Source organism: Trachymyrmex cornetzi, unplaced genomic scaffold, assembly GCF_001594075.2.
Source record: "Trachymyrmex cornetzi isolate Tcor2-1 unplaced genomic scaffold, Tcor1.1 scaffold147, whole genome shotgun sequence".
Classification (NCBI taxonomy): domain Eukaryota; kingdom Metazoa; phylum Arthropoda; class Insecta; order Hymenoptera; family Formicidae; genus Trachymyrmex; species Trachymyrmex cornetzi.
The window spans coordinates 6,020,570-6,035,338 of NW_017296059.1; the positions used below are offsets into that span (position 1 = coordinate 6,020,570).

At 37.2% G+C, this 14,769-nt stretch overlaps 1 protein-coding gene across 9 annotated transcripts in view; it reads right to left on the reverse strand.

Annotated features, from left to right (window-relative positions):
* Positions 1 to 309: 309 nt before the first annotated feature.
* pnut (septin 7-like protein pnut) overlaps positions 310 to 14,769 on the reverse strand; it is a 44,388-nt gene continuing 29,928 nt past the window's right edge. For 8 of the 9 annotated variants that reach the window (XM_018502465.1, XM_018502467.1, XM_018502466.1 and 5 more), the window contains 8 exons: positions 14,133 to 14,595; positions 11,882 to 12,089; positions 11,525 to 11,777; positions 11,111 to 11,300; positions 10,631 to 10,796; positions 8,063 to 8,198; positions 7,609 to 7,772; positions 5,615 to 6,192 (listed from right to left, as the gene is read on the reverse strand). In XM_018502465.1, coding sequence (XP_018357967.1) covers positions 6,033 to 6,192; positions 7,609 to 7,772; positions 8,063 to 8,198; positions 10,631 to 10,796; positions 11,111 to 11,300; positions 11,525 to 11,777; positions 11,882 to 12,089; positions 14,133 to 14,595 — 1,740 coding nt within the window. In that variant the 3' untranslated portion in view covers positions 5,615 to 6,032. Of the gene's footprint in view, positions 1,195 to 5,614; positions 6,193 to 7,608; positions 7,773 to 8,062; positions 8,199 to 10,630; positions 10,797 to 11,110; positions 11,301 to 11,524; positions 11,778 to 11,881; positions 12,090 to 14,132; positions 14,596 to 14,769 lie in introns of those variants that run through there. The other variant, XM_018502463.1, reaches the window with a different exon arrangement.

Genomic DNA, 14,769 nt, shown 5'->3' on the forward strand with positions numbered 1-14,769 from the left:
TTGTACAAAATTCTCTTAACAAATTAATTCAAGAAATATTATATCCTTGAATGTATGAACATTTTTTTTAGATTCTTGTTCGTAACTTGATAACTATTAATGCCTTGATATTTCCAAAAAGAATTCAAAGTCACCGAGAAAGCAAAGATACCTAAAACATTAAAAATATCTTTAAGTATATAATTTCATTTGTATATTATATACAAATAAAATTATAACTTTATGATGACTTGATTTTTAATAAAGTATCATAAGAGCAAATAATTCAGAGAGAAAAGTATAAATTCAGTTACACATACTTGTAAAATTATAATTTAACAAAGTGATCAAATTCATCATATTCGGCGGAAGTATCTAATGCTCTTGTCTCTGGTACTTCAAGATATGAAATGCAAGACGATCTATTTTCCTAAGTGGGAGATAATGATATGACGAATATCCTCGAACTCTGTCCAGTCGTAAAACTAACATACGTATAATCATAATCGGCGGAGGGCGGCGAACATGACGCTCTCGTTACGCAGAAAGATACACAAGCTTAAACGGAGCTAACTCGCGCCGAGGAAAGTACGAAAGTTACGTTCTCCAAAAAATTACGTCTACGTGGATTTCTTTTTGTACAGTTGTTATCATGAAATAAATGATGATCGCGGTTGAACTGATGAAAGGATGATTGTGCACATCTCCAGTTCTCTTTTCCTTTTCTTTCCTCTCGAATACCAGACAGGAAACACGAAAGAGCGCAGGCAGATGCATTCTATCGTAGCAAAACCTACTCTTTCATTCTGTCTGTAGTTTTGCACGAATTAGGTATTGCGAACAATGAAACATTCACGTGAATCTCAATGCCCAGGATGAGCCGTATCAACGTGGATACCACAGCTGCTTCGCAACCAATCAATCTTATGTTCAAGATCATATAATCCTTTAATGTTCGCCGAGAATATGACCAGATCATCGGTTTTTCCGTTCGCAGATCCCGTATATCAAGCGTGAATCAAGCCTACGTTGATCGGAACTACCTAACTCGTACTCGTCGTAAATATATCATCGGTAAATAACGTGAAAGTACGACAGCCACGCCGAAATCAGGTTGTTCCTGCCTGCTCTCTTTCTTGCTGACTGTTTCTTGCCGATCAACATGATTAAAAGAGGCCCTTCTTCTTGTTCTTCTTATCTTTACCATCAACAGCCCTGAAAGGAGAATTTTTATATCAAGATTATTGTTTGCATCGCACAAATCCTAGTTGTACACCGATCGACGCTTTCTGATAATCGGCATATGCGTGACACGGGATGTTCGATGAAGAGAGTGAGGACGAAAGAGGAAGTGATCTTGATGAAGTCTGGTGCAAGAACTTTTGTCCTCGATTATCTCCGTATATATGATGTTAGAAAGTTAAATTCAATTAGCATAAAGAATAATTTAAAACACAGGAACGCTGATGTATGCATGACAATTACACTAATTCTTTTCAAATTGCGTCTTTTTCATATAATTACGTGAGAAATTCGCATGATAGTGAATATTTTAAAACGTTCAAAAATAATATGATTATATACAGATATATTATTTTATACATTTCTCTTTGTATTGCATAAGAAAAATTTATTGTTCTTTTCTCTTTGCATGACCCTACCTTAGATTTCGCGAAAAAATTTATTTATTTAATGCCTTATATTTCACTACGGACATCCTAGAAAAATGCAGAAAATCGAGATCCGAAAACGTCGACAGTCTCAACAAAAATTTCTAGAGCGAGACGTGACTCGTAACATACCGTTATGGAAAATTGTTATGCCTATTGTTATCGCCGGTTCGCAGACTGTATGCAAAATAAATATCTTGCGAATGAAAAATCTATTCATGCGAAAACCATGCTTCGAACCCATCCTCTGTTCGCGACCAGGGAACAACATGCTGATCTCACGTGTGTATCCAGAAATCAAGTCTCGCGTTTCCGCTTCGTGCTTCGTTGCTTCTGACTTTTGTTTAACTCTCTTCCGCGACAGATATCACGTTCGTCTTTTCCACGGATACAAAGATACGAAGTCGTTTGTATCTTACGATATTTGAACTCTCTAACGTTTTATATAAAACTGCAGGTACATATGCACACCGAGAGTACGTTACCATATCGTCATTTTAAATAAAAGTCCCTCGAGGGAAAACGAGAGAAAAGAACGAGACGAAAAAAACGCGAGTAAATTTAGAAAGATGTTCTGTTTCAAAATCCGTTATTTACTCGCTTTGATTCAAAGTTGAATTTGATGTGAAATGTTTTATGAAAAATTTTGCGTAAAATATTTTATGAAAAAATTAACTGTATAAAAAACGATTTAAAATGACGATATGTGATAAAACTGTAAAAACATTATATGCACATGGCAGACTATGGAACATAACCAAAAGCGATAAAGGAAAATTGCGTTCATTTCTCACGAATTTTCACACTTTTAAAAAACATTTACTTCCTTTTTTAAAGTCCTATTGCGTGAATCACAGTCGCAATTTTCCCTCGTCGCGTCGCAAACATTTCGACAAGCTAAATAATCGCAACGAGAGGATTGAAAACGGTTAGTAACGGTTTTAGGTAAGCATTGCGTTTATTTGCAAAGAGATAAAAAAAGATTATCAATTACGAAATTAACAATGTATAATTTGCGAGTGATTATTAGTAATAGGCGGTTATATCCTCTACCAAGCTGTCTCTGCTTCCTCTCTTTGGGATCGATTCTCCGCGATTCGGAGAGTCTCGTCAGTCCGACGAAACGGAACGTCAGATCGTGTGCGAGCGATCTAAATTACGAGCGTGTACTTTTGGGCAATTACGAGTGATAAACAGGAAACGAATGTGTAAGAGTATAAAATCAAACGTATGAGACACCGACAGCTTGCTGAGAGTTTACAATCGACTTGAGACTTTACAACCGCGAACTTACGAGGTGGCCGTTTATGTCAACCCTTTACCGCGTGTCTCTCGTGATCGGCACGTTTTCTTCGGTGATAAAAATATTCGTCGAACGTTGAACTTCTCTCGCGACTCTTCGAGAGACCAGTCTGCATACACACACACACACACACACAGGCCTGTTCTTTTTCCGTACCCCACTCTCTAAAATCTTTGGAGTAGAATCTAATTCTAAAGAGTGACAAAAAGTGACGAATGAGTTAGTGTTGAAAAAAGTGACTCAATCATCAATTTTTAAGAGTGAGATTTCACTCTTCAGAATTAGATTCCACTCCAAAGATTTTAGAGAGCAGGACTGAACTTCTTGCACGGTTTACCTTTTGACTTTTTCTTTCAGCTCAGTATCGTTTTATTGGCGTTGCATAGTTTTTCTTTACCACGTACACTCTAAATTTCTTACAGTGAAATCTCACTCCAAGAAAGTGAAAATACAACCACCCTTGAAAAAAAGGTGAAAATATTTCACTTTTTGAAAGTGACAATTTTCACTGTTTTTAGAGAATTTTCACTTCAAAGGAATGAAACCTCATTCCAAAAAAGGTGAGATTTCACTCTAAAAAAGAGTAAAGATCGTTACTTTTTTTCAAGGATGATTGCATTTTCACTCTCTTGGAGTGAGATCTCACTGCAAGAAATTTAAAGTATATAATGTTTACGCAATGACAATATATCAATACTGTCGTTAATTAAGAGTTACGGAATCGAGGTACTGAAATATAGAAAAAGAACAAGCCTCTCTTAGAGGATGAGAGAACTTTTCCAAGAGCTTTGTAATTCTCACAACGTTTCTACTGCGCTCTCGACAGACGGGTTTAACTTACCTTCGCCACGCCACGATATCTCGTGAAATATTATATATATTGACCTGGCAAAAGTCAGGAATGCAAGAAATGTGTACAGCCCGTTTGTCGTGAGCAACAATACGGCCGTGCCTTTGCTAGCATCAACAATTCGAGAACATTCCAACAAATAGCGGCACGAATACCTAAGTATGATCGGGAACGAACGTGACACGGATGTGTGATGCGGCAACCACACTGTCGACAGGAAGAAGAGGAGGGGTCGATTATGGCACGCGATGCGGTAAAGGGTTAAAGTGTACATGTATGTGTGTAAAACGTGTTGGACATGAGAGTATAAAAAATGACGCTCCTGCTCGAAGGCGAGTGACATACAATTTTGCGCCTCTTTACATACAATCTCGAAGTTTATCAAAGTTGAAGTGCCAAAAATACGTTGCTAAATGTACATATCGCTAATATATATATATGTATATATACTTAATAAGTCGTGTGCGCTGCGTATCGCCCAGACCGCGATTTACCGGAGCGCAAAAGCCCGAGACTCCGCATTTGTGTTTATGGTATGGCGAAGAAACGCGCCGAGGAAATGACGCACGAGATTGGCGTATGCGAGCAACGAATCGCGCTTGAGATGTACATTGCGTGAAATACGTAATTCACAACGAAGAAATTTAGAATGAAAATGGTATCCGGGAAAACGAGGAAACCAGCCGGGACGAGTTTGCGTCGTGAAGGAAGTTTGAAATAGAATTCAACTTAGCAACAGAACTTTCTTAACTTTCTAGACCAAAACTTTCTTAACTTCAACCTTCAATGATAAGTTTCTTTCAATTTGCGGTATTTCTCGTTCTTACGATTAATTTACTTCTACTGAGATACTGCAACTCTATTAAATATCAACTCGAACTTCCATCAAAGTAAGACTTGCAATGACTTGCATTTTAGCATTAAGTAAAATGTTCCTTAAAACCTAATTCGGCAAATGTATATTAAAACGGACGCCCGTTAGAGATACTCGCTAATTAAATATTCGTATACAAGAAACTGACTTCAACTTCCAAGAATGCGACCGTCTGCCGCGCGATTTCCATGTCTTCCAGGATACTTCACTCCTCCTACTTTCTTCGGCTTTAATTAACGTTAAACGTACGCAATGTCTCCCGACGAGAGTCGTTGACATAACGATTAATTAACGCGCGAATGAAACGCGTCGACGAGTGAAATGAATGCGAGGAGATCGAGTAGAAAATAGCAAACAGAGATTCACTGAATCACGCTTGTAAACGCATGTCTCATGTTGTGCGATGCCTTTACGGGACGCAAGAAATGTACAGTCACTTTGGATTACGATATGTATCGAGTGGGTTAATGAGCGCACGCACACGCGTGTCGAGTAAGTGCAGCTTATCGCAACAAGTGGTATATAAAGTACCGTTATGTGTTTTCAGATCTATTTATTTCAAAATTTAAAAAGCCTTTATCGAAAAATTGATTTAATTACTATCGTAAATAAAAAAATTCATATAAAAGCCGAAAAAATTAATTTGATAATTTTGTAAAAAATTTGGAGTAAAAAGATGAAAATAAACTGGTAACAAATCAAAGAGGTAATAATTATTTGAAAAATAGTTTAAGTGAGAGATTTATGATTTCTGCTTTATAACAAATTCGTTTGGACGCACTGATGCATAATAAAGTACATTTATTTAATCTGAATATAAAAGTAAATTGCAAATATTATAAAATACATATTTTACCTAATAATAGTGTAAATTTCGCAATATAATCGTTTTTATATTTATATTGAACATCTTTTACGTTAGTCTATACGACGTACATCAGTATGCAATGAGCATCTAATTCGCTATTAATCATTGCTGAGACAAGCGCTGACAATGCTGTACAATTTACTGAAGTAACGTTGACGAATGGTTGAGATAGGCAGCACTTACTCTTCTCGAGTATGATAAGACCATCTTTCAACCCTTATTCAGGCGACCGATATTGCGTGTAACGTTTTCGAAAATAAAAGACTTCCTTTTCTTACTATTTTGATTTGAGTCACTGACTAATCTAAATTATTTTGATTCCCACTCCTGTCAGTCCAAGGGAATATTCGTCGAGTGATACTGTCGCTACTAAGAGAGGGCAATCTCTGGATAAGGGTTGACAAGGGTCGAGCGCGAGGAGCGGTTGGCGCGGCAATCTCGGAGCGGATCTCGCTAGCGAGCGAGAGCGGTCTGGGAGACAGTCTCTACTAAGGGTGCTCAGGATGCTGTATGACAAGCTGTATCTGTGCGGGGCTCTCTTGAGGTGATTTGAAACTGGTGTGACGACGAAGGAGGCTGCTTATCCCTCGGGACCCCCTCAATGTACCCCCGCCGCCTCCAGATCCCTCGGAGGACATCGATCCCGTCCTAGATCAGGAGGATACCCCGATATGGTATACACACAAGAGAGACAAACAAACCGGACTTTTTTGCGAATGTACATCCGGTAGCAAGTCAATTTTTTCTACATCTCGAATATAAAAAAAACGCGCACGGACTTAAGTCTACGTGTACCCGCGCGATTAGATCAATAGGACATTAAACGGTGCCCCGAAAAGCGCCGCCGACGTTCTTTGCACGATAAGTTTTCCGTTTTCTCTTTCGGATTTCGCGGGAACGATGCGGCAAACGTCGGTGGCGATTTAGCGCTGAATATGTGCTTGTTGGCTCAATTAATATAAAGAAAGATGTTTCTCGAACGCCTTTCGATGTCTTTTAAATAACAATTATATTGCCTGGATTAAAAAGAAATGCTTAACGTTTAAATATTACATTTAATAATAATATAATGTCTAATTATGAATTAAAATTAGACAGCCTCATTCAGCGCTAAATTCACGATAATGATACGAATGGAAGTCATAATACATGTGCGGACGATATGACGTGAATATAAACTGTAAAATAAAATTCGTTCGGCGATGATAATCTTAGAGTCGAATCGATAATAATTATTATTCCGTTATTAGTGCAAGCTTCGTAAAAGTGATCGGGATGTAAAGGATCTTAAATGTCAAGCGTGAATGGAATGTATTGCGGTGCAACAACTATCAAATTGCACATCAAAATCTAAACACGTATTAGCGACTACGAAATACTATAGCGAGAGCAAAGTCTATACTGTACAATATGTACTTACTATCGTATCTTTCCTTTATCTATGAATTTCTCTCCGACTTTTTGATAAAAATACTTTACTTCAAAAAAGACTCTTAAACTAAAGCTATTTTAAGTTCAATTAAAGTGAAGAGTGAAGTATTACAGTCTTAATTTAGGAAATTTTATTCAATGATACTAAATAACTCAATGATACTAAAGCTTCCGTAATGTGATCCCATTATAACTTCGCCACGGCAAACTCGACTCCATTTTTGATAAACGATCTCTGTAGCTGGAAGAAGATACGGTGGCAGAACATAGTGTACGAGAAAGCTATTAAGCTGCGTCAGACTCTAATTGCGCCGAATGCTTTTTGCGCCAGTCAAACCGGATGTCTAAACAACTCCGAGAACCATACTAAATCACCAGCGGCTAAGCATCAAGCGATATATAACTGCTTCGTATATCGTTCGCAATCGGGTTAGCGATTAAAATAAAATTAAAAAAAAAAACAGAATAAGCGGAATATAAAAATAAAAAAAATATCTAAAGACGTTTCTAACAAAAAAATTTCGTGCGAAAAATAACGATATACTTTTTTTTAAGATACAACGGAGAAATCAACGTATGAAAATGCAAAAAAAAAACACAACATCTTGTCTTGTCGTTTTGCAGACTACTTACTCTTTCGAATTCGCTTCTAAGCTGCGTCTACGCAATTCTTCAATACTGTGTCCGGTCTGCTGCTCCCAAGCAGTTTTCTCCGCCTCGAACGCTCGTCTCTTCTCCTCCAATTCCCGCACTTGCTGCTCCAACGAGCGTCGCATTTGTTCGTGCCTTCTCTGCAACTATTTACGGATTTCCCGTATCCCAACGTTAGTACTACTCAGACAATTATGTTTCACCGAATGTAAAAACACCACGTAAGACAAAAATTTGCGTCGATTGAGAATAATTTTATGTCAGAACTAAAAAGGATCTCGACTGAATAAAGAATTATTTTCTTAAATGCTAAATTTATTCTCAATTAAATAACCAGTGACATAATAGCCGGATAATCTGAGCGAATTTTTACCAATCTCGACTTAAATCCTAAAATAAAAAAAAAAAGATAACATCGGTGGCACACTTCACTTACATCCGTTTCGGAATCCTTCAACTTCTGTCTCTTTTCGCGAACTTTCATCTCGAAAACTTGCTCCATCTCCGTTTCCATTTTCTTCATCTTGTTATCATGTTCGCGTTTTTCCTCTTCCAGCTGTGCCAACGGGTTCCTAAAAAGATTCAAATAAATTCAACCTAAAATATATGAACCCATGGAATACCGAATATCGTACTGTCGAAATACAGATACAGAATAACGCGTGTGACATTCAGGTACTCTCGGTATATAACTAATATTGAGCGCACTACTATTTAATATTTCGTATAAAATCTCGTTAACTCTTTGCATGCACTTCAGAATTTCATTTTTTGTATTCTAAAGACAAACTTTCGATCCTTTAAGAAAGATTATAGAAGTTCTTAGTTAATTAATATAATTAGATAGTATTGTATATTAATATAGAAATAATTATTAACATAACCAACATGAATTGGCAGATCATTATGAGTAAATAATTACGTAATATTGCAAAGAGATAAGAGTAGATATTAACAGATGTGACAACATCGCAGAAAAGTTACGCGTCCAGTATAACGAATATTCCGAGAAATAGAGACACACGTATTTTCCATAAATGTACTCTTTATCGCGAGAGATAACTAAAAAAACAACAATAGAAAATTATTTTGGTAATACCGCGATAGAATAGATAATTCATTGGTGATAAGCTTATAAGTGCTTTGGGACCGTAATCAGGTTGGACTAAGCTAACTGGAGCTCGGATTTGCATCAAAACGATATTACGCAAATTACAGATGATAATTGGTGCATTACTGTATCATTACAATTAAAACATTGCTCCAATTCTACGAGATTCGATTACATTCCGTACATTTGTTGTGAGATGTGTGCAAAATATCATCTCAATGTGGAAATATATGATTTTATATCTATATATCACGTTCAAAGAGTTTATAATATAATACGAGAACATTTTATAAATCACCAATATATATTCTTATCATTTGCAATATTAATTCTTTTTTATACACGATGCAAATCAGAGCTCTTATACAAAAGCCACAACACATTTATAGGTGTTATAAAAGATATTATAAAAGTAAGTAGATACATTTCTTCTACATGTAAGAGAACTACTTGTTTGTGTTAAGTACTAATGCAAAAGTAAACGCACATAAATATAAAGGCGTCAGGCAAATATAAATTGTGTTACGTTCAATATGGAAAATCTAATCTATCAGTTACTCTCTTTTTAAACAGCGTACAAATAATTTGCATCGGGTATTATTACGGAGGACTCACTGAGCATATCAAATGTAAGCATTTGAATGATCTCGCGCAACAAATAAATCAGAGAACATGCATCTTAATTTTGTAATTATATATATAATGCAGCAAAAATACAGAGTCGAAAGAAAATACATGACTTATATAAAATATAAGCTAAAATAATTAAATTAATATTTTAATTTAGTTATTTGCCTTGAAAACCAATTAAATTACGGATCTAAGGCGTACGGAGTTTTGTTCGTTAAATTGTTTTTTATTAATTTTTTCGCTTTCAATTTTGTAATATTCTGCACAGTGAATCCTCCCAGATTGGAAGATTATAGAGATAGTCTCGAAACTCGACAAGGCTTGTGCACACAAAACCATAGTATATCTTTTTGAGCCTTATTAAAGGACTTACCACACCGTCATGAAACTGTTCATCACTCCTGGAGGGCACAAACTGACCAATAAGAAATTCAACATTAAAATTCGCACGGGCGACACACTGTCGAAGGATTGGTTGGTCCGTTCCTCCCGCTCCCTCGGCAGCGTTCTCGTATCTAATCTACGGATACAGATCCCGCTCGCGCGATCGAGATACGCTAAGATAATTCGAGCGCGAGTCACTGGGGCCTTTGATAGTTTGCATGCACAACCTTTCTCTGAATTTTCTTCAGGACCATAAAAAAGAATGAAAAGATAGAAACACACCGTGTGGAACAAGCATGTTTCGTACAGTACACGCAATCGACTCGCAAGAACCACAGCGTTGTATTATTGGTGATACTAAAGCTCGAAATAAACGATCATCTCATCACGCATACACAGTCGAGTGCTTCGCCGAGACACACACCGCGTGCTCAAATCAAACTCAACGAAACAAATAACCTTGCTCGTGTTTCGAATAGAAAAAGCGAGCGTCGTAACAGCGGATCCGACTAAAGGAGATAAGTAGTTGTCCCGTCATCTTTATCACATCCGGTAATAATATTAATATTGCGCCACTGGGGCAGGTGAATTAATAAATTGAGCCGCATTATGCGCATGAGGCTGTTATATTAAAAGATGTTTTCGAGGCTGCAGTTTTTATCATTTGATTCTAGCGATGAATGATCGAATTAATTTAAGAAGATGAATAATTCAGCTACTTTTTTCTATTAATCTATTTTTTCTTTTCTATTAACCTTTTTTATTAATTATGACGCTCGATTTGTCTATTTCCATAAAACAAGACACATCTACTTTTCGACAAAACTATTCTAGTACAGTAATAAAATATATGAAGAGAAATCGTACGGATATACTTACTTATTCGAGGCCTTTGTCGGTTTGCCGTCTACGCCCAGACCGGCCAAGGTGCGACACCTGAAGTTCTCATAGTGTACGTTATTCGTCACGTCTTTTAAATCCTGCACGTGCGTCCTTACTACCATGTTTCGGAGCGCAATGAAGTCACAATGTTCCAGATTCTCAACTACGCAAAGAAATAAAATAGAAATGAATTATAAAAAACAAAATATCTAGTTTGCATAGAGGAAAAATATGCGTTAATCATATTTCCAAGATTCAAATGATCTTCTTACTTATCTACTATTTTACATACTACTTATTTTATATTAATATAAACAGTGTAAAAATGCGCAAAGATATACCAGAAATAAAATTAAGTATAGCTAAATAAAAAACTTCACAAAACATAAAAACTGGCTTGACTCTAGTTCTGTAGTTATTTAAATGATAACTTTTGTCCAACAATAAAATTTTGCGCGATCAATTATTCATGTATACCTTCTGCAATTCCCCATGGATATTTTCTTCCTCGTATTTTCTTCCCTTCGTGTTCAATAACTGTATTCGCTCCCACGACTGCGAATGGCACTCTGTCCCTTAATAATTTATGGAGTTTGGTGTCCTCTTCTTCTTCGACTTCCGGAAACTCGTAGATCTTTATTTTGTGTTGTGCAATCTCGTTTAAGATCTAGGAAACGAAACAACGATTAAATTAATAATTTAGAAAAAAAAATATGCAAACAAGTTCAGATTTATCGAATTGCTGTTACATATTTTTATTATTTTTATATGAGATTTACATGAAAAAAAGTTTCTTAAAAATTACATTTCTGTTATGTTTTCTGTATTTTTCAGTACAGAAAATTCTTTTCTTTTTCTTTAAAATTGTAGTATATTATAGATAAATCGTACCTGTTTCTTGAAGTGTGCGCACTCATCCGGCGTCATAGTGTCCGCCTTAGCAATAACAGGTATGATATTAACTTTGTCGTGGAGACGCTGCATGAACTCCACATCGAGTGGCTTCAATCCGTGACCGGAGGGCGCGACAAAGTAGAGACAGCAATGCACTCGACTGTCTGGGATCTGCCGTCTTGTCACGCGGGATTCTGCGTTGAGGAATTCCTCGTATTTCGACTCGATATAGTCTATTACTGGCACCCAACTGAATAAAAACAAAAGATGTTATTCACATAAGTTGTAGAAGTCTAAAAACGAATACATGTGGAATTTAATCGGAAGCTTTCAACTGCTTCGTCAGATTATTACCAGTTACTGTTGTCCACAGCGTCACCGAAACCAGGCGTATCGACGACCGTGAGGGTGAGATTTACACCCTTCTCCTTCAACAGCACTTTGCTAGTTTCCACGGCAACCGTTTTCTTTATCCTGAGGCTGGGTCCGGGATATTCGGCACTATATATGTCTGCCAGGAACATGGAGTTGATCAAGGTGGATTTACCAAGACCCGACTCTCCTATAAAAATATAAAAAGCTTAGTATGTTTTGATAGATGTACGTAATCTTGAGATAATTTAATTTGTGGGACTTTTTTAAAAATTGAATAATAGAATTTAACACGAATTGTACAATTATAGTAGAATACGTATTTTAATTACTAAAATAATTTGATTAAATATTTGCGGAAACGTACAATTTATAGTTCTAATTATAGAAATATTCTAAAAGATATATTAATCGTGCAATATTTTAGTTGAAATATTTCAGTTGAATGACTTCTTTTCAAATACATATACTCGTATTCTTTTCAAATATATTCTTTGGAATATTGTTTCATAAATACTTTCTGTATGCAAAAAAAACTGTTTAATTCTCAAAAACAACTTCCTAGCCATTAAATATCCCGTCATAACGATCATTAATCTCAGTCCAAATATTTATGGTCGACATTTCTAGAATGTCTCGTGTCCAATGGATTCGCGGTCAAATAAATTCGATGACGGTATCCGAAACATAATAAGATGAAATGAATGCCGTGACCTCTTAATGCGCAAACCTTGAACCAGGCGAAGTGCCGCGCCTACGCCTTTAGCCAAGGATAAGCTCTTGAATTGTGTGTGTTCTCTATTTACGGAGAAACGGCTCCGCTTATACGCGGGCTAATAATAGCCCCCGCACGCAGCAGACCACGCTCTCAAATTTCTCCAGACCCAATGACACTCTTTCACACCCGCGTGCATGCGCTTCGTTCAAGATCGACAGCACTTTAGTCAGTACTTTTGTTACCACCTCCTCCTCGAACTCCCAGCTGAATTCTTAAAGTGTTTTCCATGCCAATGTTGCGTACATATTTCCAGGTCGACAAAATTTATTTTATAAAAGCATTTATCATTCGTCATAAGGAATATAGATAATTAAACAAATATGACATATCCATACGTTAAGAGTCTTCAATTATATTGCTCCTCCGTCGTGCAGTTAAGAAAACCGGAGCTAAGTAATAAATCTAAGCAGAGAGAAGAAACACAAACTGCAATTAACAATTTATAGCCTTTTTCAATCGGCGAAGTCGCTACACGATTGCGTTATTACAGCAAATTGGCCGTTTCGAGTATGCATGACGGTAATTTATAATAAACAATAACTGAGGTGAACGTAGAGAGAGGATTCGACGGCCGACGAAGGTCGAAATCGAACGTGTTCTGCGGATGAGCATCCTCGCATGTGAGAACCGCTGAACCTCGGCGACAGCCTTGATCCAACAAGCGAAGAAAGAAGCAAACGAAAGAGAAAGAGAAGAACTCGCACGTGCTCGGCAGATGGGAGGTTGCATCGCGAGATGATATTCCCGACGAAATGGGAATACCGCTGCAACTACCGAAGAAACGGATCCCTTTGTCCTCTACCCGGGCCAGTTCTCGCGAGACAGACGACCGTTGTTCTTCCGCTGCCGCATAATGGGGCATTTTAATGTCCAGCCTCCCGTGAAGTAAGATCGCATTTCTCACCGCAAACAGAAATTCGACCTCGACAATAGACTTCGCGACGCTTCTATGGGCGCCGCGATTATTCCTTATCGATTCGGCGTTGCTTTAAGAAAATGCTCATGCATATTTCTATATTTTATATAAACGTAAATATTCATTGATTTATCTCTCGAAATAGTAGGTTACAACTAAATTATTTCAAAATAACGAATTTACATTAATTCTAATATATTAACAATTATTTATATTAGCTCTTAAACGCTACACTACAGGAACAACACACTTGGGTATGACATACCCAACATAATTCATATAACTTGCATAAAAATGAATTAAACAATGTTTCTTAAATTAGACATTAAAGAATATAATGATATCAAATATATATATTTTTATTAATAAAAGTTATAAGCAATAGGAAAAACATTAGGAAAAAAGTCAAGTATGTCGAAAAGGCATTTAAGAATTAAAAAATTACCGTTAATTACTTGTACAATTCGTGTCAAAATAATTTAATTGCGCAAACGACTTGTCCCAATTTTCACTACAAACTATACCGAACTATTACCGACCTACGACCATGAGCGTGAATTCGAAGCCCTTCTTTACGGCTTTCCTGTACACCTGGTTAGGGAGATTCACGAAGCCGACGTAGCCGTCGAGCTCCTTGGGCTTCGTGGGCAGCGTAGGTCGCGCATGGTGCAGCAGACTGGTCTCCTTGTTACTGTCCTCCTTGGAAGAGATCGCGGTACGTGCCGACTCACGCCTGTTGCTGTCTTCCGAGGCATCATTCGTCACTGCCGTGGACGGTAGCCGCGACTTTGCGTTGACCCCGGTCAGGGCCCCGCTCGAATACACTGGCGCCGTGTTAGGAGACGTGAGGCTACTGGCTGTCGTGGCGTTCGCCACCGAATTGTTCATCTGAGACCCAGGACTCTGCGTCGGTGGCTGCGGTGGCGGTACCGATGGCACTGACGGTGACGAGATTATACCTGTGCCGTCACCTTTGAAAAACAGTTCACGCTTCGTCTGGATCTGCAAAAAAAGAAGAATAATCATTAATTTTTTTTTATGTCTATCACGTTTATCGGGTATTTGAATTTCTCGAGAATTTAAACAATTTAATAGTATAGCCAATAAATTTTTATAGCGAAAAAGAAGCCGTTCAGTTTAACTACTTCAATTAAGATTTTCAAAATTCCCATTAAG